The sequence below is a fragment of the Peromyscus leucopus genome, chromosome 6 (assembly GCF_004664715.2).
Source record: "Peromyscus leucopus breed LL Stock chromosome 6, UCI_PerLeu_2.1, whole genome shotgun sequence".
NCBI classification, from domain to species: Eukaryota; Metazoa; Chordata; class Mammalia; order Rodentia; family Cricetidae; genus Peromyscus; species Peromyscus leucopus.
In genome coordinates, this window is record NC_051068.1 from 78093044 (window position 1) to 78116489 (window position 23446).

Sequence of the window (23446 nt, forward strand, 5' to 3'; positions counted from 1 at the left end):
GTCTTTCATAGCTTCAAAAACTTCCCTTTAAATTATATCAGATACAGAACCTAACAGGAAGTATTTCTTTTTTTTCTTTTCTCTTTCTTTCTTTCTTTCTTTCTTTCTTTCTTTCTTTCTTTCTTTCTTTCTTTCTTTCTTTCTTTCTTTCTTTCTTTCTTTCTTTCTTTTTCTTTCTCTCTCTCTCTCTCTCTCCCTCCCTCCCTCCCTCTTTCTTTCTTTCTTTCTTTCTTTCTTTCTTTCTTTCTTTCTTTTTCTTTCTTTCTTTCTTTAAGAAAAAGACATTCTGAGGGCTGGAGAGATGGCTCAGTGGTTAAGACCACACTGGCTGCTCTTCTAGGGATTCTGAGTTCAATTCCCAGCAACCACATGGTGGCTCACAACCATCTATAATGAGATCTGGTGCCCTTTTCTGGCATGCAAGTGTACATGTAGGCAGAACACTATACATAATAAATAAATGAATCTTAAAAACAAAAGAGAAAGGTGAATTCTGTTTTTTTCTTTCTTTCTTTTTTGACAAGCAGCAACATGTTTGTCATTTTAAGGTAGATACAATTATTACGTTATTGTCATATTACAATAGTTAAGATTTTATGTCCTTTAAGATACATTAAAAAATAAGAACAAAAACACATCAACTGCAAATATGAAGAGGAGAAAGCATGGTACCCAACAAAATTCCACATTTCAGCAATACTTCTTTCAGTTTTTTAAATAAAGTTCTAAGAAATGTCATAATGACATGAGCTTGAAATAGTTCTAGGCATTCACTGTCTTTGACGCTCATGATGTGGCGCTGGTAACACTGTAACAGCAGAAACACAGGGGCTACCAAATGACCAAAGTGTGGAGGCACAGGCCTGCTTCTCCCCCCAGGAACACACCAATGGTGACAGCCATAATCTAACACCCGCACCAGGACAGGGTGTCGCACGATGTAACTGTTCATCTGCAGATGCCTGACAGTGCTCAGTGTACTGCTTGTCTACCAGAACTTCTGTGCACTTCTCAATCATGCTGATACTGGGATTGAACCCGGCTCTTGACTGGCTGATTACCTCTGGAGTGAGGGTATTGTGCCAAAGCAGTTTGTGTGCTTTCATGATGTGGACGATAGCAATTTGGAGATACAGAACTTCTAGTTTGTTCCAGTTCTTGTGGTGTATCCTTCTTCATTGACGTAGTAACTTGAAATTTTGTTCTCTTACTGCTGAAGCTCATATTTCATGAAAATGAAGATTCCGTATCGATATTTTCCCTTTCTTAATCATGGTTAATCATCTTCACCTCAAGTAATGATTTGACCATTTTGGTAAGCTCCTTTTTGTTCATCTAGGTGCTGCCTTGAAGTTCCTTATAGCTGGCAGTTTCACTGTTGTTAAAGTCAAGAAAGAAGAACTGCCATTTGGTAGGCCATAATCATAGCTACATGCGTTTTTGTCAAATAGTTCATTTTAACTTCACCTGTACAGAGATAATGCAACCACGCCGGTTTCCTTCCACTGAAATGCTGGCTGTAAAACAATTTGACCATCTGTACACTTTTTCTAATTCTTGGGGAATTGCAGATGTGGATGAAGGAGCCTGATCGAGAGGCCATGCACCAGCCTGAAGGACATATATTTGGGAACTAATCCCCTAGTCCATCCCTGTGTCTTGGTTTCTGATGAACATTTTGAGCTTATTGTTGAGATCGGCACTGACACTCATGTCTGTGTGTATCTGATGTAGATTGCTTGTAAACTCGTCATAATGGGCTTGCTTTAATTTCTTGATCATGGCTTCTCCAGACAACCCATGAATTAGACATTTTGCTAGCATTGTATAGAACTTCTGAAAAATATTTTTGTCATCGATGTGTTTGAAAACAGTGATGAAATTGGTGAATTTGTTCTCCACTTCAATCTCAGTTATCTCCTTTGCTGACTTCAGAATTCTCTTGCGCAAATGCCGAACGTGATTTTCCAAAACCAAAAATCTTTGTTTCTGCATAAAGTCTTTCGCCAAGTGGTTCAGGATAGGCCACACATAAAGCAAGTTATCTGAGAAATGGTCGTTCCATGTTGCTCTCTCAACATACTCCAACGTCACAACAGCTTTGATTGTAGTTAGGAAGTTGTTCCGTGTTTCATCAAAATCCACTACACTTGGTTAAAGACATTGTGCAAATGTAGTGTTGAAACCTTCTGCAGAAGCAGGGCGAGGCAAGAGCCTGGGTAGGGAGGCAAAGCCAGCCCGCCAGCCCTGGTCCCTCCGGGCCTCCCCAACCCCTCCCCCTTCCCCCCCACAGCCCACCCGCCCTCCCCTCTCCCAGTGGTGGCGGTCAGCTCCAGGAAGTATTTCTTAAGAAAATTACTCAAGAGAATCTTCCTCAATTCTATTTTAGTTATAGATTCTTTATCTATAAAAGCTACTCATTAATCTTACATACTGGGTGAGGGTGTGGTCCAGAGACGGAACTAAAAATTCCTTGTCTTCCGAGAATGTGTACCTTTTCGAAAAAAAAAAAAAGTTAGTGGGAACGATTCTAGGACATATCCAATCAGGAAACAAACAGTGAGAGGTAGGCAGGCACAACTGGTGTGCCAGGTTCTCTAACCTTCTGCTGAGCTGAAACCCACTTGTTTTGTGGAAAATGTCTAAAATGAAGAATCCCCGGACTTTTGAGGAGCAAACAGAATGTATCATGAATGCTCTACTCACAGACTTTTTGACCCCAACATTACAGGTTGCTAACCGGAACCTACCAGAGGCAGATGAACCATATTCAGGTAAGGCTCCTAGTCTGAGGTGATTACAGGTGGATAATGGAATCAGAGTATGCTTTCTCTGCTTCCTCTTAAGTTTTAAAAAACAAGTCCTGAAATTTTGGCAACATTTGAAAGGAAATAGCGTCTCAATAAAGAAGACTGTCTGACTGCAACTACTGAGAACAAATAATGCCAAAACTGTTTAAAAAACTTGAGAATGGAACCGGGCAGTGGTGATACACACCTTTAATCCCAGCACTTGGGAGGTAGAGGCAGGTGGATCTCTGTGAGTTTGAGGCAGCCTGGGCTACAGAGTGAGTTCCAGGACAGCCAGGGATACACGGAGAAACCCTGTCTCAAAAAATAAGACTTGAGAATGTTTCTCTTTTGCTCAGATTAAGGAGACGTCCCAGCATGGTCAAAGTATTTTTTTTTTTTTCTGTTTTAGGAGAGGCTTGCTCTTTTGATGTGTCTATTATTGCTGGCCGCCTTCGAATGCTGGGTGACGAGTTCAATGGAGAATTGGAAGCTTCTGCCAATAATGTCATTGCAGAAACCATTCAAGGACAGGTCAGGTTTTTTATTTTTAATATTGTCTGCTGTTCGTTCTATTTCAAACTTAAATTTTCTCCTTCCTTCCTTCCTTCCTTCCTTCCTTCCTTCCTTCCTTCCTTCCTTCCTTCCTTCCTTCCTTCCTTCCTTCCTTCCTTCCTTTCTTCCCTCCTTCCTTCTTTCCTTTTTTATTTCTATATCCTAGGAACAGAAATGTTCTGTGAAGATTTGGAGGTTTGTGTTTCAAGAAGCTATAGAAGGAAATGTGATTGCTAATTCTTTAGACATTAATAAAAAGCCAGTAGTATAGAAGGAACTCATAGGCTTCATCAGAGCTGCCCTTAGTGTGCATAGATCATGCTCATAGTTTATTATTCTTAGAAAATAATTTTTATGTAGATTTATTATTAATATTATTATTATTATTTGTGTGTGTGTGTGTGTGTGTGTGTGTGTGTGTGTGTGTGTGTGTGTGTGGTGTGGGGAGAGGGACACATGTGCCACTGTATATCTGTGGAGGCCAAAGGACAATTTTGTGGTGTTCTTCCCTTCCACCTTTGTGTAGGTTTCAGGGATTGAATTCAGGGTGAATTGAATTGTGGCAAGTATTTTTAATTCCTCAGCTATCTCAACAGCCGCATTATTCATATTTTTAATGCTTAACTTTGCTGGGAGTGGGCCTCTCCATTCATCCTGGGGTCCAATAGTGAGATTCAGAAATATTGGCTAATTTAGAAGTCTGATGCAATTTGAGATAAACCCTTAAAGAAGTCTGCTGGCTTTCCATCAGAACTCTTATTACTGGCAGTAGCACTTGGGCTCCGTATTAGCTATAAAGATCATAAGACAGTGTTCTAGTACATGCTGCTGACTAGATAAAAGCAACAGCTAGTACTTATTACTTTGCATGATCACACTTCATTGTTTAATCATTGCACTCATGTGTGGGTTATTATAGAGCAACCTCTCTGAATTATCATATAACTCCATGAGAGCAAATATCAAACCTGTTTTCCTCCTTCCTGTATTCACATGGTTTTGAATTGTGCCTTATACACAATAGGCCCACGATCTGTCCTTCCTGACTTGGTACCATGCAAGCACACAAAGAATGGAGGCATAAGGAACAAGTAAGAAACTTACTCTGTAAATGTTGAAGCTAAGATCTGAACCCAGTCTGATTTCAGAAGCACACTTTATTCTTCCTAATGGACAGCCTAGAGGATGTACCTGTGTTACATCCCGACAGAATCTTCCTTCCAGCTGCTGGCCCTGAGACTGTCATATGTGGCTGGTAGCCAGGTCTACTTTTTTATTCTGTATTTAGAACAATAACAAAACAAAACAACAACAACAAGGAAAAAAAAAAGACATTTGAAACAGTTTCAAACTCAAGTTGGAAGCATTGTATAAATCAGTGGTTCTCAACCTTCCTAATGCTGCAACCCTTTAATACAGTTCCTAATGTGGTGACTCCCAGCCATAAAATTATTTTCGTTGCTACCCTATAACTGTAATTTTGCTATTGTTATGAGTCATAATGTAAACATCTGTGTTTTCTGATGGTCTCAGTGACCCCTGTGAAAGGGTTGTTAGACACACTGCACAATGGGGTGGCAACCCACAGGCTGAGAACTGCTGCTATAGAGAATTTCTCCAGTCATTTGAGAGGAATTAATAGGACAGTTCCTCACTCTTCAATACTTTCATACTTCCTTCAAGTAAGAACATTATGTATAGAACCACAATGTAACCATAAAACCCAGGAAATTAATAGTGATGTAGTAGTATTGAATCCTTCAGAGTCCACTGATTTTTTTTTTTTTTTTTTTTCTGAGACGGGGTTTCTCTGTGTAGCTTTGCACCTATCCTGGAACTCGCTTTGGAGACCAGGCTGGCCTCGAACTCACAGAGATCCACTGTGCCTGCCTCTGCCTCCCCAGTACTGGGATTAAAGGCATGTGCCACCACTCCCTGGTTTCCAACAATGGCAACAAATCCCAAGCCAGGTTCATATGTGTCACTTAGTTATATGCTTTCTAGTCTCCTTCAGTCTGTATTGATCCTTCAGTCTTATCTTACATTTTATGACCTTGACATTTGAAGATGATGGGAAATGTTATTGAATATCCCTGAATAAAGTTGAGTTTGTCCTTTCTTGTTGACAGAACCATATGACTTGTCTCTTTGTCATGTTTTAAATTTGCTTAATTTCTAGCACGAGGTCTTATACAAGCTGGTAGTCAGTGAAAAAATGATACTTAGAAACTAAGATACAGGGCCAGTGAGAGTGACTGGGGGAAATTACTGGCCACTATGAGAGCTTGAGTTCAGTCCTCAGGACTCCCATGTGGAAGGAGAGAACTAACTCCTGCAAGTTGTCCTCTGACGAACACATAAGCACTGGGGCATGTGCACACACACATTAAATAAGTAAGTAAATACATTAATGTGAAAACAACAAACAAATACAATCCTCAGATATAGGTTCCTTCCAAAGCTGTTCCTTTTCTTAGCTTTTTTAGGATTTAACATTCTGCTCTAACCAGTACTGGAGTACTGAGTCCCTTTATACCCCAAAGATGTATTTTGACTCCACCTAATAGCTTTTGTACCAATTTATTTGGGAGAGGAAAAATAAGAGGTTTTGTTTTTGTTTGTTTTAACTTTAGACTTTGCTATACATTTCCTAATCATAGAAATAATGCCTTTATAGTCTGATGTGCTCACTATCATGTGCTTAATAGGTTTCTTTCAAAATATGTTGTTCATTCTACCCAATGATAGCTGAAATTATGAGCTTGATGGGCTAATGTTTTTTCTAATATTAAAGTAACAAAATGCTAAAATTAAGGAATGTGTCCATCTGCCCTCTAATATTCCCTCGTATGACCTGCGATACATCTGCCACATCCTGAAGAACACTTCTTAGACCTGAAGACCCTAGTACTGTTTGAGTGATCCTGACAGCCTGTCTCCCTCTCAGGCAGGAACTATACTCAAGGACACAGTACAGTCTCTCAGCGTGGCCTGGTGTGCTCAGAACCCCACCCTAGCTTTTGAAAGAGCCTTTCTGGCAGTGTCTGTGAAACTTCTTGAATATGTGGTCCATAAGGCTCCTGAGATGGCAAGACAGGTGGCTAACTTCATGACGGGCATGATCAATGAGAACACGGCCATCCGAGAATTTATCCATGGCCAGGGAGGATGGGTAAGTTTTTATTAAGCCCCACACTTTGCTAGGCATTTGTGCTGCTTTGGGTTTATAACTGGGACTCTTAATTATTAACCTTTTTTGTAAGTTGTCATGGGAAAAGGAAATCAAAGCTCAGCCTGTGAGGGTTGGACAATACTGCCTGAAATGTTGACCACTGTAACAGTGGCTGTAAAGCCAATCTCTACCATTAGCTCTAAAGTATATTGATGGTGGAGGTCTCATCGCAGCCTGGCTTTATTCTGCTTCCTGGTAAATTTCTGAGCCTTTGTTCCTTAACATCTTTCATATGTGTTGAGGAAATTTCAAATAGTCTTGTGTGTGTTGTGCCGCGTGTCTGTGATATGTGTAAGTATGCTCCTGAAGGCAGGCATGTGCCTGGCTCAGCTCACCTGTGGAGGCTAGAGAACAACCTTGGATGTCAGTCCTTGCCTTTCACTATGTTTGATACAAGGTCTCCTTGTGGTTCCATTGCATACGCCAGGCTAGCTGGTCCACGAGTGTCACCTTGCAGTAGGAGCACTGGGGTTACAGACATATACTACCACATCCATCTTTACATGTGCTCTGGGGATCTGAACTCATATCCTCATGCTTGAGCTCATGGTAAGCACTTTACTACCTACCAAGACATTTTCCCAGCTCCCGGAATCATCTTAATGTTACCAAGAAAAACAAGTTTGTAAAGCAGTGTCTTTCAGACACAACAGGGTTAATGCACATATGAACTCAAGAGACTGAGGCAGCCTGCATAGGTTCAAGCCTATGTAATCCCAGCCCTGAGAGAGGGAAGTGTACACAGGCTCCCAACCTTATCCAAAAAGCCAACCACAGTTGATACCTGCTGGCAAAGTAAAATTTAGTTTTTTCTGATGGAGTCTCACTGGGTATATTAACCACACTTCAAGGTAGGCTCCATGCCCAGGAATAGTTGGTCAATACAAAACAAACTTAATGGTATCTTTGTAGACTTTATGCCTCATTTTGCTTTGTTTGGGAATTTATTTCTCCTATTGGTCTACACCTCCCCATCCACCCACTCAAATTCACATCCTCTCTTGTTGCCTCTCATTAGAAAACAAACACTAAGCCTATATCTTAATAATCTGCAGAGTTTCCGCTATCTTAGAGTATTTTTTTTTTCCATTTCTTGGATCAATAGAAGTTGTCGTAAAAGCTGTGGTAGTCCCAGGAGGTATTTGCAGATGTTTCCCTGGATTCTTAGATAGTTCTTAAGGACCATCTTTTTGACTAAGATTCTCACTGTTCTTCCTAGGAAAATCTGGAGAGCTGAAGAAGTGGGGCTTGCCCCCAAACTGAACATCACTTCCTCTGATGTCTGACAATTAAAACACTTTCTTCAACATGTTCAGTGTTACGTTTTTACTGATTGTTGACTTTGGGAGTGGCCCTAGCCAGCTCCAGTGATATTACACTTTCTGTTCTTACTTGGGAGCCAGCTCCAGTGATATTATACTTTCCATTCTTACTTGGGAGCAGCCCTAGCCAGCTCCAGTGATATTATACTTTCTGTTCTTACTTGAGCTTCAGTAAGAATTTGTTGAAACAGAGACCTCCTGACAAAGTAATTTCTTAGTACTGACATTTCAAGCACCGAGGTAGACCTTTGCTGGAGATATTTTGAAGGAGACAGCACATCATAAATGTTTCCTTCAGATTTAGCCCTGTCTTTTGTTGAGAATTTTGTCTGCTAGTGATTTTGAAATCTAAAGGATGTCAGTTTTTAGTTAAAAATCTTATTTCTTCAAGTAAAGGATTTTCTTTCAGATCCATCCTAAGTTTCATGTTTATTTCACCTGAGCAGAATTTATTCATTCATTCTAGAGATTTGAGGGCATAATTAGCGGCTTATTCATCTAAATTCCTACTGGAAATATCAAAGAAAGATGAAACAGCTATTGTGTTTTTATTGTCAGGATGTAGGCAGTGCTGGCCCATGTGCAGGACCGCTGGTCCGCCCCAGCTTGGCTGATGCTAATTACATACTGTAACAGGGCCCCAGACTTCAGAAGGCCCCCAAACCATAGCACAGCTGACTCCATTGTGGAAGTACCATTCAGGCTACAAAATTGCATCTTAAACTGTATGGCCAATTATGTTTCAGTTCAGTAAAATTAATGTTCCCCGCTTTTTTTTTTTTTTTTTTTTTTTTTTTTTTTTTTTTTTTTTTTTTTTTTTTTTTGAGCCAGGGTTTCTCTGTGTAGTTTTAGTGCCTGTGCTGGAACTCACTCTGTAGACCAGGCTGGCCTTGAACTCACGGAGATTCCCCCTGCCTCTGCCTCCCGAGTTCTGGGATTAAAGGCATGCGCCACCACCGCCAGGCTAAGTACACCTCTTTAAAGCAGCATGAGTCCATGATTTGACTTGTTCACTAAGATCAGTGGGGAAGGTAACAGGGCCCGAGACCTTAGTTGGCCCCCAAATCTTAGCACAACTGACTCCATGATGGAAGTACCATTCAGGCCATAAAACTCAGCACGTAGACAGCATCATCTGCCAAAATGAAAACAAGGACCTAATCCACCAAAGTCCATAGTTCTGGGAAAGTCTCTAAATGTACTAACCTTGCTTTCTGTTCTGTAGTTCCACTTCTGGCTAACTGCTCTTGTTAACTGAAGTATATCAACCCAGAACATGGTTTTTGTGCATAAGAGCTCACCCTGAGAAAGGCTTGGTGCTACACTGGGATCCCAAACACCTGGTGTAGTCCTTGGCTGCTAATAAAGACTTTCTATTGGTTTAAAACCATGTTCAAACAGTCTTCTCTGGTGGACACCCCACAACATTTCTCTTCCACCAAGATCCCCAGAGACCAGACCTTGAGACACCAGGGGTCTCAGCCCCTTGGAGCAAGAAAGAGTGCAGTGGCCAAGGAGCTACTAGGGAGTGCACAACCTGAGTTCTAGGCCCCCAGGAGTCTCTGTGGTCAATCCCTGCCTAACACTTTAGAGGAGTCTGACACCTCCACCTCCAAAGGAGACAAATTAGAAAGTCGCCCGGTCTGTCACTTCTGGAGGTAAGTCTGGTTAAGGTGCCTCTGGTTAGACTCATAGGAGAGGTCGGACATGGCCACTGATGCAGTGTCCAGGATCTGTGTGAGATGTCACTGGATTCCCCTTGGTTCGTTCAGGTGTGTGAGTGTGTGGTGGCCACCCCTGGTTGTTTTTACTGTGTGTCTCTCTGGGTGTCTTTCTATGTGTTTTTGTCAGTTCTGTTTCCCATTGTTGACCAGTGACTTTCTCTGGTCTGAGACACCCCTCTGGCTTAAGACCTGTGCCTCTTCTTGTTAGGGACCTGATTCCTTTTGGCTCTGCCAGGTCACCCAGAGACACCCCCCCCCACACACACACGACCCTGCCTGTCTCACTCTGGAACACTCGCTTGTTTCGTCACTTGAGTCCCACTCACCAGGTTGGTCCCTGTGTGGAGTCAGGGAGAGGCTGGCGGTCTCGTCCTGGGCCCCCTGCCTTCTGAGCTGAATGCTCCCTTAGGTGTGCACCCCTTCACTCCCCTGCCTGCTCTAAGTCCCAGAGAAGGGAGAAAGGGGAAGTCCCCCTCCTTCCTCTTTCATGATTTTTGTCTTTTTTTTTTCAGCCAATGATCCATATGATTGGAAAACTCAAATCCACCATTCACTGAAAAAGAGAAGAAGAACTGCTCTCAGGCTGGTGGGGGTGGAATCAATGCAGCCTGGACAGAATGATTTTCCCTTCCATCCAACACTGACCAGGGAGTCCTTTTTGGAAGATCAAATACAGCCACTGAAAATATTTCCTTTGTCACCCGGTAGGCCCCAGATATTAGAAAAGAGCTATAAGAGTTAAAAAAGTAAAAGGTCTAAGTAGGTTCCAGTTGCTGGAGGTAGCTTAAATGGTGTTTAACAGCAGAGAACTGATTAGGACAAGACCTTTTGCCTAACACCATCACCTTCTCTGATGATGGCATGCAGTTAGACTTACAGATACCCAGCAACATTTGGTGCCTTGCCCTCTGTTGAAAGCATATCTCCTTTCTGAAAGTCCTAAGGCACTAGATGCTGACCTCCTGCCCTTCCATCAGAGGTTTCCTGGGAAAACAGATTATAAAAAGGCCACTGAGGGACTGCTGCAAGAGTTACAGACCCTGGGCTACAGAACGTCAGCTAAGAAAGTCCAACTTTGTACATCAGAGGCTGCCTTACCAGCTGAGAGGAGGCAAAGGGGGCCTGTCTCAGAGTAGGATTGCTGCCATCCTTCAGACCCCAACTCCAAAGACTTAAGAGGAAGGTTTGAGAGTTCCTAGTGCAGCAGGATATTGCTGCCTCTGGACACCAGAGTTTGTAGACTAGTAAGGCCTCTATACACCAGCACAAAGTAGAGCAGCGAGCCCCTCCTGGACCGAGACTAAACAAAAGGCTTTGAGGCTTTAAAAGCAGCTCTGACTTGAGCTTCAGCCCCTGCACTTCCAGATGCCTCCAAACCTTTTCATCTGTTTGTCCACGAAAGAAAAGACATTACAAAAGTAGTTTTAACCCAAACTTTGGGACTGTGGAAACATCCTGTGACATATCTCCCTGTAGCCACAGGATGGCCCACTTACCTAAGAACTGTGGGGGCTACTGCTAGTCTAATGAAAAAAAAAATAAAACAAAAAACAAGTTAACTCTGGGTCAAGATCTTATAGACACCATGCCATTGAGGCCCTCCTCTGGGGAACACCAGAACACTGCCTGTGTGACCCAGTACCAGGCGCTCCTCCTGAACCACGATTGAGTCCAGTTTGAGAAACCTACCACAATCAGTCCTGCTGTCCTCTTGCATGAAGATGACCTACAAGTGCTCATCCATGACTGTCATGAGATGGAAGATGAGATCAGGTACATGGGAGCCACAGTAGTTACTTTAACTGAAACTATTGGGGCCCAAGCCAGGGACCTGAGCCTAGAGCTCAGAACTGATTGATCTGACCCAGCTCAGGAGGGAAAAAGGAGAGTCCACCACCATACACACACAGTCATCATGCTTTTATTACTGTACATGTCCACACTATGATCAATAGAGAAAGAGGGCTTCCCACCACTGGGGGAAAGGACATTAAAAACAAAGAGAAAATACTGGCCCTCCTAGAGGCTGTTTGGCTTTCCCTACATATTGCTATTCTCCACTGGTCCACTTCAAGGACATCAAAAAGATGATTTCCCTGAGGCAAGAGGTAACAGGGCAACTGACATGGCCGCCTGACAAAAGGCCCTAAGACCAGTGGGGCCTATTGATATTCTGATGACATACCCCAACCTGGCGCAGCCTGAGACTCCATGGTACAACTAAGAGGAAGGAATGGACAGTTGAACCCACAGGTTGGTGAAGGATGCTGAAGGGAAAGATCATTCTCCTAAAAATGACTGGAAGGACTCTGGGAACTGACCTTCACTAGGCTGCTCATCTGGGGTCCACAAAACCTTCTGAGTGGCTCAGACCAAGGTATGTTATACCTAGACTGGACAACCTAATGGGGGAATATCTCAGCCAGATGTCAGGTTTGTGCTCAAGTGAATCCAAAGCAGAAAGCCCTTATCCAGGAAGGGGTCCAATTGAGAGACCAACACCCCAGTGAACTTTGGGAAAACTGACTTCATTGAGATCTGGCCTGATAGGGGGAGGATAAAAGAACTTTCTAGTTTTTATAAATGCCTTTTGTGGATGGGTAGAAGCATTTCCCACTCAGACTGAAATTGCTCAAATAGTAATCTGGGAGGCAGAGGCAGGCAGATCTTTGAGAATTTGAGGCCAGCCTGGTCTACAAATTGAGTTCCAGGACAGCCAGGGATGTTGTACAGAGGAACTTTGTCTCAGAGAGAAAGAGAGAGAGAGAGAGAGAGAGAGAGAGAGAGAGAGAGAGAGAGAGAGAGAGAGAGAGAGAGAGAGAGAGGAAAGAGAGAGGAAAGAGAGAGGAAAGAGAGAGGGAAGAGAGAGAAAGAAGAAAAAAGCTCCTCCAGGACTCTCTCTAGCAATGGGGCCAATGGCTTTGCTTTCATAGCCAAAACCTCTCAATTAATAGCTAAAGCTTTAGACATAGATTGCAAACTTCATTGTGTATATGACCTCAGAATTCTGGGCAGGCAAAACACAAAATAAAACAACAAAAATAGGATGTTAAAAAAAATCTCAAACAAAATTCTCCTCGGAGTCCCATGAAGGGTGAATAAAGCTCCTTCCTGTGCTGTGCTTTGGCCCACTGCACCCCATATAGGGAGGGATTTCTTCCCTATGAGATTATGTTTGAAGGCCTCCCCCACTGCTTCCCAGGCTCAGACAAGCCGTCGGCAGAACTCTCTAACCACTCCTTTCTTGAGGCACCCCAGTTCACTGGACTAGCTGAGAGACTCAGCCTCCACTTCCACCAACTTCCCCTTGTTTGAGTCCAGTGATAACATCTGGGGCAATGCGTAGACAAAGGGGTACTAGAACCCACCTGAAAAGGACTCTACACAGGGATTCTCCCCACTCGTATGGCTGTAAAGATAGCTGGCATTACACCATGGATCCACCACACCCAGGTCAGGAAGCAGAAGCCACAGACACTACTGTCAAATGGGCTGTTGTGGGAGCCCGTTTTCAGGTTCCTCGTGGCTTTACCCAGCAGGTCCACATAGAGAGGATGATTAGGACTACGGGCCTGAGTGCAGGTGTCTGAGATGGACTGCACTTGGCTGTTAACACAGGGTTATGTTCTAACCCCCACTATCCTCAGGACTGGACCTGGGAACTAAGGAAGACTGATACAGGTCAGGTATTAGCTAGTGTGACTATAGACTAGCAACTCATATTCTTCTTGACCTTTGTTCACTGATGCCTACTTTAAATGTGTGATTGTACTGGAGAAAGAAAAGATAGAGGAGTTTATCTTTTGAGATAAGAATACAGAGTTTACAATTCTATGCATGCCCTGTGGCTGCCCCCCTTCCCCCCAGTTGCTGAGAACAAGTGAGTTTCTATCACAAAAACTGGAGTTGTGAAATGGAGGCTTCCTGGAAAAATTTCTTAAAAAAATTTCTGGCCTTTGAGAAACCTGGGGAATTAGACTACGCCACAGGAAGGGACTCTAGGGATAGATTTACTAGAAACTGCTCCCCAGCCAGGTCCCAAGACCTTGGGTCCTAAGCACACCCAGGGCCAAAGTCCCACCTCATGATGTCCAGGAAGCTGAGGGGTCCCCGTTCCCGATTTCCACTCTTGACCATTTAGTTAATAATTCCCAGTCATAAACTGGCCAGGATTGCTGATTTTGCTCAGACCCATGGCCCACATACTACATAGGGATAGGAACTAACCAGACTGTCAGTCCATTGACTGACAAAACTCATTGTGACTTGGGGGAGAACAGCCCAGATTAACGTTAGGGGGCTGAAACTTGTCTAGTATTCAAAACCTTTCATCTAGACACTTCTCCTTATTCTGATGTCTGCTGTTATACCTTATGAGTTAATTCATCTGGATTATAGCCATATTAATGAGCCCCTGAGACTGGTGGGCATGTAATGGTTTGACTAAATGTATCTCTTCTGATGCTTTCCAAGTAAGCAGACAGGTTGATCAGGATCTAGTGGTATTAAAAGTTTCCATTTCTGAATTAAAATGGCAGTTAGATTCCCTTACAAAAATGGTCCTACAAAATTGGAAAGGCCCCTACTTCTCCTGAGACAAAGGACTAAGTTTGGCTTTGGGAAAACCAGTTGCTTCTGTGCGAATTGATCAGGAGTATTTAGAGAAAATCTTGCCATGGTTGGGGAAAACCTCAGAAAAAGAGACAGACATAAATCAAAGAATCAATACCAATCTCTATTCTCTTGACCCTTCTGGCTAGCTGCTCTGATATCAGTACTGACTGGGCCTTTAATTCTCATTCTGGCTGGATTAACAGCAGAGTCCTACATCTTAAACTGTATGGCCAATTATGTATCAATTCTGTAAAATTAATTTTCCTTAGGACCAAGTACACCTCTCTAAAGCATCATGAGTCCATGATTTGACTTGTTCACTAAGACCAGTGGGGAAGGTAACAGGGCCCCAGACCTTAACACAACTAACTCCATGATAGAAGTACCATTCAGGCCATGAAACTCAGCACATAGACAGTATCATCCGAGAAAATGAAAACAAGGACCTAATTCATCAAACTCCATAGTTCTGGGAAAGTCTCTAAATGTACTAACCCTCTTGGCTTTGATAGTTCTGCTTTTGGCTAACTGTTCTTGTTAACTGGAGTACGTTGTTTTAGTTAGGGATACTATTGCTGTGATAAAACACCATGACCAAAGCAACTGTGGGAAGAGAGGGTTTATTCCACTCACAGTTCTATTTAACAGTTCATTATCAAAAGCCGTGAAGGCAGGAACCTGGAGGCAGGAACTAATGCAGAGGCCATGGAGGGATGCTGCTTCCTGGCTTGTTTTCCATGGTTTGCTCAGCCTGCTTTCTTATAGAACCCAGGACTACCAGCCCAGGGATGGCACCACCCACAGTGGGCTGGCCCTTCCCCACAGATCACTGTTTAAGAAAATGCCTTACAGCAAGATCTTATGGAGACATTTTCTCAGTTGAGACTCCCTCCTCTCTGATGACTCTAGCTTATGTCAAGTTGACATAAAACTAACCAGTACATATGTCAACCCAGAATATGGTTTTTGGGCTTAAAAGCTCACCCCGAGAAAGGCTCGATGCTACACTGGGATCCCAAATGTAAGTGCCAGTGCTTACTTACCAAGCCAGGGTCTTTTGATATGGTTGGTGAGAAATGAAACCCTATTAAGATGGGATAGAGGGGTCTCAGCAAGACTGAGGCTGAGACAAGTTTATTGTAAGCAATCAGTTGTTTTTTTTTTTTTTTTTTGGTTTTTCGAGACAGGGTTTCTCTGTGTAGCTTTGCGCCTTTCCTGGAGCTCACTTGGTAGCCCAGGCTGGCCTTGAACTCACAGAGATCCGCCTGGCTCTGCCTCCCAAGTGCTGGGATTAAAGGCGTGCGCCACCACCGCCCGGCAAGCAATCAGTTTTTATACCTTTATCAGAAACAGAATACAATGGAAATTTCTAGGATCAATACAATTGTAGTTGTCTGACTGCAACGATGTTTGCAAGCTATACAGGGTATATAAGATTAATGTCTAAGGTTAATTGTCCTGTCAAGTCTCTATGTGCTTCTCTGACTTCTAGGGAACACGGAGAAACACAGGCAGTCTGGACACTGCCTGGGGGAGTGCCTTGGTTTCTCAGGAACTGAAAGACGCACAGTGCCCCAGGAGTCACAGACTCTGACCTGAAAAATCTATGAAGCATGTCTCTCGAGGCAGCTGGACAGGCCACCATCATGATTTCCTGCACCCAAACACCCAATGCAGTCACTGGCCAGCTAACAAAGACTTTCTTTTTCTTTTTTGTTTTTTTCAAGACACGGTTTCTTTGTGTAGCTCTAGCTGTCCTGGAACTAGCTCTGTAGACCAGGTTGGCCTCTAACTCACAGAGATCCGACTCCTTCTGCCTCCTGAGTGCTGGGATTAAAGCTGTGCACTACCACTGCCCAGCTTAATGAAGACTTCCTATTGGCTTAAACCCATGTCCAAGCAGTCTTCTCTGGTGAATATCCACAATAATACTACAGAACTTTCTGAAGTATGGTTTATACACCACTCATGAACCTCAGTGAATTGCTCATTGCCAGAACCCATTCTTAGAGACCAATTTCCTAAGGGTGGCTAGGGCCATAGAACCCCACATTTTCAATTTCACAGGTGAGTCTGATACATACAGTCTGAGAACATCACTTTAGAACAGGAATTGATGCATTACACACCACAGTCTACATCTGGACTGCTGTCTGTCTTTTGATGTGTGTGTGGTGGTGCACTGCATGTATGCCCCTGGACACACAAGTGGAGGTTAGAGGCTGAGGCTGAGTATCTTTGATCCCTCTCCACCTTACTTTTTGAGACAGGACCTCTCACTCAACCTGAAGCTTGTGGTTTCCTCTAGGCTGACTAGTCTGCAGCCTCCAGGGATCTACCCATCTTGGTCCCCCAATGATGGGGTTACAGGCACTTATGTCCATTGCCTGGCTTTTAGATGGTTCTTGGGATTTGAACTCAGGTCTTATTCATTCACATCAAGCAACTTTATCCACTGAACCATCTCTTTAGCCCCTGCTTTCTGTTTTTGTAATTAAAGTTTTACTGGAATGTTGCAATACTCATCAATAATCACTTATTCATAGCTGTCTTCATACTGCAACAGCAGAGTTGAATATCATTATAGCACACACCATATGGCCCATCAAATCTAAAATATTTGTTACCTGGCCTTCTGTGGACAGTTACTGATCCCTGCTCTAAAGCAAAATTGAGCATTTAAAAATCTATTATAATGCTGACAATTTCTGTAAAACAGTAATAGATAGGGTTTAGGTTTAAAGATACTAAAGCCTTTAACTTTTTAAAATTATATTTATTTATGGGGTGTTGGCACATGCTGTAGCACACATGTGGAAGCCAAAGGACAACTTGTACAGGAGTGAGTTCTCTCCTACCATGCAAATTCCAGGATTGAACTCTGGTGGTCATGCCTGGAGGTAAGGCCAGCACCTCTACCCACGGAGCCTTCTCACACTTAACTCCTTTTTTCAAAACTTAGTTTTGGAGAGTTGTTTCTTGTATAGTCCATGCTTTCTCAGAAGTCGTTAGCCAATCAGAAATCTCTCATGAGCAGTTGATAGCGTGTATTTTATCAGTCTTACAAGTAATAGTGACATGAAGCAAAGCTTATGTTTTCTATGATCTGTGTATCTCAGTGTTTTTAATAATCTAACAAATTAGAAGACAGTAATCAAGGTGGATTCCAAAGAGCACACTTACCTTTTACTAAGAAATAAAGCACTGGTAACTTGGCTGAAGTTGAACAAGGCTGACCACTTCCTCCCTTGGCTAGCCATGTGTAGAGAAATGAACACGTGGTGCTGGTAATATATTTTTACTTTACAAAACTATGCTGATTTCTTGTTTCCCTAGACAAATAGCAATAGGTTAATAATCTGGAAGTGCAGTTTCTTATCACTCTTTAGTAAAGGTTAGCTCTTCTGCTAATATTTAAGATGTCTGATATTCTCCTTTGAGTTTTTTTTTTTTTTTTTTTTTTTTTTTTTTTTTTTTTTTCTAGACAGGGTTTCTCTGTGTAGCTTTGTGCCTTTCCTGGAACTCACTCTGTAGTCCAGGCTGGCCTCGAACTCACAGAGTTCCGCCTGCCTCTGCCTCCCGAGTGCTGGGATTAAAGGCGTGCGCCACCACCACCCGGCCCTCCTTTGACTCTTAAGTTACTACAGATTCCAGATGATGAACTTTATGGGTTTTTTTTTTTTTAACCCCCTTATGCAGAAATCATTCAGACTGCCTGATTTTAACAATGATGTGATATTGGGCAAATGACCTAATTCCTCTGTGCTTTGATTTCCACTTCTATAAAATAGATCATTAGGAGCCACAAGGCTGTTGAAAAAAATAAATGAAATAATATACTTTGAAAAGAGCTTAACCTACTGCCTGGGATATTTTAAGAGCTGTGTACAATTTAAAACTCCTGTGAGTTGGAATTAGTTCCTAACGTTCTAACTTGATGTTTTTTTTTCTTAAGTTTGTCCCTTACAGATGCAAATCAGTACATGTAGAAAAAGGGAATTCCTAAATATAATTTATACCTATTCTTCCCAAGTACATATTCATGAACCCTGGCCTTGAACTCCCTATGTAGCCCAGGCTGGCCTGGAACTCATGATCCTTCTGCTTCAGCCTCCTCAGTGTTCTAAGCACAGGGATTTACCACTATGGCCAGCTTCTTAACTTTTTCCTAGAAACTCTTGTTTCTATTGCTTTTGTGATTCTTATCATGAATACTCAAGTCATAGCCATCTGTGTGTTTATCATCCCTAATTGAAAGAATTCTTAACTTCTGTAGCTGTTGTACCTGTTCCTAGCATCTCTTTAAATTTTTTTGCACCTATAAGGAGAGTATAAATATTTATCGGATAAATAAGTGATTGACATGAGGCTTCACATTCAAACATCTTTAAACCAAACTACATGAAGAACACTTCTCTCTTTTTTTTAAGAAAGAAGGGTAAATTGCTTCAACTACAAGAACTTACCAGCTGACCTTTGCCTACCGGTATTCGTAAACCAGACTCTGTGGAGTCTGTGGGGAAGGTCACTGACTGAAAGTCTGTGGGGGAAGGTCACTGACTGAAAGTCTGCAGTAGTAACTGAAGAGCTTGATGAGGTCCCAGAATGCTGTAGAAACAAGAAACAGATTAAGGGATTGTCTCACCATGGATGATGTGAAAACATGACAAGTCAGACATGCTTCTTCTGAGGGATTTTAGAAGGTTCTCCTGCATCTATGTACCAGTCTGTCCCTGAGGTCAAAAAGTTGTCTTTGTGTCTACTGTGGCCTCTTTGAGCTGGACTCTGAACTTTAGTAGGGGCATGGCTCCCTCTGCAACAGTAGCCCTGCTGCTTGGGCAGCGGCTCTCAGTGAGGAACTCACTGTTTGCTTGGTTCCCAGGGCCTCCGTGTAGGGAAGGCCCATCTTCTGGCACAGTGAAAAATGCATGCCCAGAAAGCAGAAGTATAGACTGTGCCAGGCAACAGAGCTGAGGCACTGGTGCCCTAGATACCCACGTCAGAGTGGATTTCTCACCATATCATAGAACATACTTTATCACCCAGAATTGCAGGTATACTCAAAACCATGTTAAACACTGAGTTTCACAAATGCATAGCAGACAGTGTCCTTGCCTTTGACAAGTTAAAAGTACAGGGCATGTTTTATGTGTTCTCTTTGGAATAAACTCTCAAACTTAGGAATAAAAAATATAAAGAAACTCAGAAAATTTATGTAGCTGAATGTAACTCTATTACAGGGACTCAGACTCAGAAGATAGTGGTGAAATGGTGCAGGAAAGAGTTCTGAAAAAAAGTAAGTAGGTGTGATGGCTTTATTTTTATTGGTGAAAATTGGGGGTACAGGTAAAAACAACACAAGAGGTGGTGGTGGAATGGAACAGTCTGTGGGTGATGTGGTTAGGTAGTGTTGGGTGAGGCCAGTCGATGAAGAGGGCAGCTGATACTGACAAGCTAAGCAATCTAGATTTGTTCCCATAGCTTACTCATTTTTTTCATTCTTTAATAAAGATTGTGTGTGTGGTGCATGCACATGCATGCATTCATGCACAGAAGATGACCTCAGGCATACTCTTCTATCACCTTCCACGCCATTCTTTGAGACAGGGTCTCTCACTAAACCTGGAGCTCACCAACTCAGCTAGACTAGCTGGCAGGTAAGTACTAGGGATCCCTCTGTCTGTCCCACCTCCCCAGTGCTAGGATTACAGGCACAGATCACAGCATCCAGCTTTTATATGGGTGCTGGAGATCCAAACACAGGCCCTCATGTCTGTGCAGCAAGCACTTTACCAGCACAATAAGTCGTCTCCTCGGCCCTGTATTTTGGTTCTGTACCATTAAAACAACATTTCAACCATTTCAATCTGGCATTTACTGCTACGTGCTAGAATGGGAGAGAGATACAGGCAAGAAGATAATCTAAGAATTCATCAGTGCAAGAGAATGGATTAGAAACTGGGAATGGTTGTTAACACAGAAATAAAAAAAAAAAGACATTAAGGAGCCCCATGGACAGTGATGGAACACGCCTTTAATCCCAGCACTGGGGAGGCAGAGGCAGGTGGATCTCTGTGAGTTCGAGGCCAGCCTGGTCTACAAAGTGAGTTCCAGCACAGCCAGGGCTGTTACACAGAGAAACACTGTCTATAAAAACAAAAAAAAGACATTAAGGAGAAAGGAGCAGGAACAATAGAACCTGGTGAAAAAGAATGATTACTAAGGACTGTATAACACAACACACAGTCCATGTTGAATCACTGGTCCAGGAAAAGACATGAATAATAAAATGAAAGCTAAAATTGGGTGGGTGAGTTTTCCAAGGTAAAATCATGGCCCCTCATAGAGAGAGAAGGTTGCTCTGAGAAGCTAGAGTACTTGCTTTTCTTTTCTTTTCTTCTTTCTTTCTTTTTCTTTTCAAGACAAGTTTTCTTCTCTGTGTAGCCCTGGCTGTCATGGAATTCGCTCTGTAGACCAGGCTGGCGTCAAACTCAGAGATCTGCCTGCCTCTGCCTCTGGAGCGCTGGAATTAAAGAGCCACTGCAACCCTGCTGTATTTGATTTTCTTTTTCTTTTTCTTTTTTTGTTTGTTTTGAGACAGGGTTTCTCTGTGTCATTTTGGTGCCTGTCCTGAATCTCGCTCTGTAGACCAGGCTGGCCTCAAACTCACAGAGATCCGCCTGGCTCTACCTCCAGAGTGCTGGGATTAAAGGTGTGTGCCACCACCACCTGGAGTACTTGGTTTTCTTATAGACTGTTTTATCCTGTCGAAATGATCATCCCTGAATGGTGTGTGTGTGTGTGTGTGTGTGTGTGTGTGTGTGTGTGTGTGTGTGTGTGTGTGTGTGTGATGTACTTCCTAATCTCCATGACACTGAAGTTTTTCCTGTAAACCGGCAGATCCCTCTCTTGAACAGGTGACTGTCGGTGGAGTTTCTGTGCTGTCTTCTTCCTTTGAACTCAAGAAGGAGGGGCCATAGTGAGCGCGACTCTTCCCTTCTCCAGGGGCTCACCTACGAACCCCAGGCCTCATTCTTGATGGTTTTCACTGCGCCTGTGAGTCTTTTATTGCATGGAATTGTTCTGTTCACTTAGGGTTTATGACACACTGGTTGAAGTATTTTGTGACAAATTCATAAACTCTTTTAGATACTTGCTGACCTTGGCTCCCCGCCCCCCAGCTCCTAACCTTCCTACAAAATAGAAATGAATCAACACTGCTTTCATCCAGTAGGCCTATGCCCTCTTGCCATTCAGCATCTATAAAAGTGTGGAAATTAAGTGGATTTGTCAAAATTAAACACGTTTTTGTTGTTTCCTCCTTCAGTTTGATTTCTGCTTGCTTGAGTGGTCTCATCAGGAAATGGCTTATAGCTAGTGGGGTTTTGCGGTTTCATCTTCTCACAAAGTTCCTATAATACCTTTAGATTTTACAGTAGAGCAAACTTTTGAGAGCTGATGCATACTTTAAAAAAAAATTCTGTACTTCTGCAACCGGTCATAGGATGCCCAGCCCCATGGCTGCATCTACAACACAACTCTTGCACCCAACGTTCGGGGACCATCACGGGCAAAAGGGCAGAAAGAGTGTAATGGTCAGAGGACCAGGACGTCTACTGTGAGATTGTGTCTCCTAGGAATGGCAGGGAAACTGTACCCATGGCACCTCAACAATGTGGCTGCCTAGACAAGACCTGAACAAGGACAAACCAACAGACATACTAACATGGAAGGGGGAAATCTCATGAGGGCCCATCCCTAGACAACAACTAAGAAATGAGGAGATCCTGAGAAGTAGTCCTCCCCCTGAGGACAAGTCTCCTAATTGATTAGTCCTCCAATACCAAGAGGTCATCCCTGACATCATATACATAAGCAGCACTAACTGAACTCAGTCGGTTTTGTGTGTGTGTGTGTGTGTAAAACAATAACAATGAAAGAGGCCAGGAATTTGAGAAGGAGTGGTGTGGTTAGAGGAAGGAAAGAGAATGGGGGGATGATATAATTACATTTTAATTTAAAAAACTATGAAGTTCTAATAAGACACTACTTACAGATGCTTAGCTTTTAGGTAAAAGATATAGCAGCATCTAAGAAAGTTTTACTTTCTAAAAAAAAGATTTCTTTTTAAGTGTGTGTGTGTGTGTGTGTGTGTGTGTGTGTGTGTGTGTGTGTGTGTGTGTGTATACACATGATCAAGCAGGTACCCATAGAGGCCAGAGGCTTCAGATCCACTTCGATGCTGGAGTTATAGGCAGTTGTGAGTCAACTGATGTGAGTGCTAGGAATTGAACTCTACTAACTGCTAGCCATCCCTCTAGTCCAGTTTCTTATTTATTTCTAGTTCCTTCCTGTTGTTTGAATCTTAGATGGTCTTTTAATAATAAACCCAGAGCCAGATATCAGGGTGAAAGCTGAAAGATCAGAGAAGTAGAGCAGCCAGCCACTAGTTCTTACCTCTACAAAATCCTCTGAGTTCCTGTGTCCTCATGCTTTATATACCTTTCTCTGCCCTGCCATATTACTTTCTGAGATTAAAGGTGTGTGTGCTTCCTAAGCAAAGGCATGAGATCTCAAGTGCTGGCATTAAAGGTGTGTGCCACCACTGCCTGACCTCTATGTCTAATCTAGTGGCTGGCTCTGTCCTCTGATCCTCAGGCAAGTTTATTAGGGTACACAATATATCACCACATTTCCCTTTTTTTGGTCTAAAATAATAAAAGGTTATATAACTAATGTAAGAAAAACTATATACAATAAGTATATATAATATATACAGTCAAGAATTACATTAACAATGCCCAATTCATTAACATTTGACAGATTCAGAGAAAATACTCCATTATTTATCCCATTTTGGTGAGTCCAAAATGTTGTACCTAATTCACTTTCTATCCTAACTTGTCTTACCAACTGAAAACTATCTTTTGATGTCTTTCAAACTTATACACTTTATACATCTTTAGTGAGCTTCTTTCCTGAATTTGTTAACAAGGAAAACTATAACTATCTAATCTTCAACTCCCTTAGAGACCCGAGAAGGAAATAATATTATCTAAGTAAGCAGGAAGTGCAAGCAGGTGACTTCCAAAAAATAAGAGAAATGACAGAAACAGCTGGCTGCCTGGACAGTCACCCCAGATTTCTCTGTATTTGAGGAAAATAGATATAAATATTATTAGATATTTTCCCAGCTAAAAATTTATATTT

At 42.5% G+C, this 23446-nt stretch overlaps 1 protein-coding gene and 1 pseudogene across 3 annotated transcripts; one reads left to right on the forward strand and one right to left on the reverse strand.

The window, feature by feature from the left end:
- Positions 1-491: 491 nt before the first annotated feature.
- Positions 492-2281, reverse strand: LOC114684769 (annotated as a pseudogene).
- An 80-nt stretch (positions 2282-2361) lies between these two features.
- Bcl2l15 (BCL2 like 15) lies at positions 2362-20239 on the forward strand. Of its 3 annotated transcripts, XR_005091821.1 has the most exons (5): positions 2362-2774; positions 3202-3323; positions 6292-6516; positions 10135-11999; positions 19477-20239. XR_005091821.1 is itself a non-coding variant. In XM_028859339.2 (4 exons), exons 1-4 carry the CDS (start codon positions 2639-2641, stop codon positions 10177-10179), a joined length of 528 nt encoding a protein of 175 aa, XP_028715172.1. In that variant the 5' UTR covers positions 2362-2638; the 3' UTR covers positions 10180-12274. The 3 variants fall into 3 exon arrangements, 2 of the variants coding, with proteins under 2 accessions (XP_028715172.1, XP_037062850.1); XM_028859339.2 differs by lacking the exon at positions 19477-20239 and having other exon boundaries at positions 10135-12274; XM_037206955.1 differs by lacking the exons at positions 10135-11999; positions 19477-20239 and adding an exon at positions 7796-7885 and having other exon boundaries at positions 2365-2774.
- The last annotated feature ends 3207 nt before the right edge of the window (positions 20240-23446 follow it).

Coding starts and splice junctions, on each gene's coding strand:
- Bcl2l15 (XM_028859339.2), top strand. CDS start 2,639: ATGTCTAAAATGAAGAATCCCCGGACTTTTGAGGAGCAAACAGAATGT. Junction 2,775..3,201: donor GGCAGATGAACCATATTCAG/GTAAGGCTCCTA, acceptor TTTCTGTTTTAG/GAGAGGCTTGCTCTTTTGAT. Junction 3,324..6,291: donor CAGAAACCATTCAAGGACAG/GTCAGGTTTTTT, acceptor TCTCCCTCTCAG/GCAGGAACTATACTCAAGGA.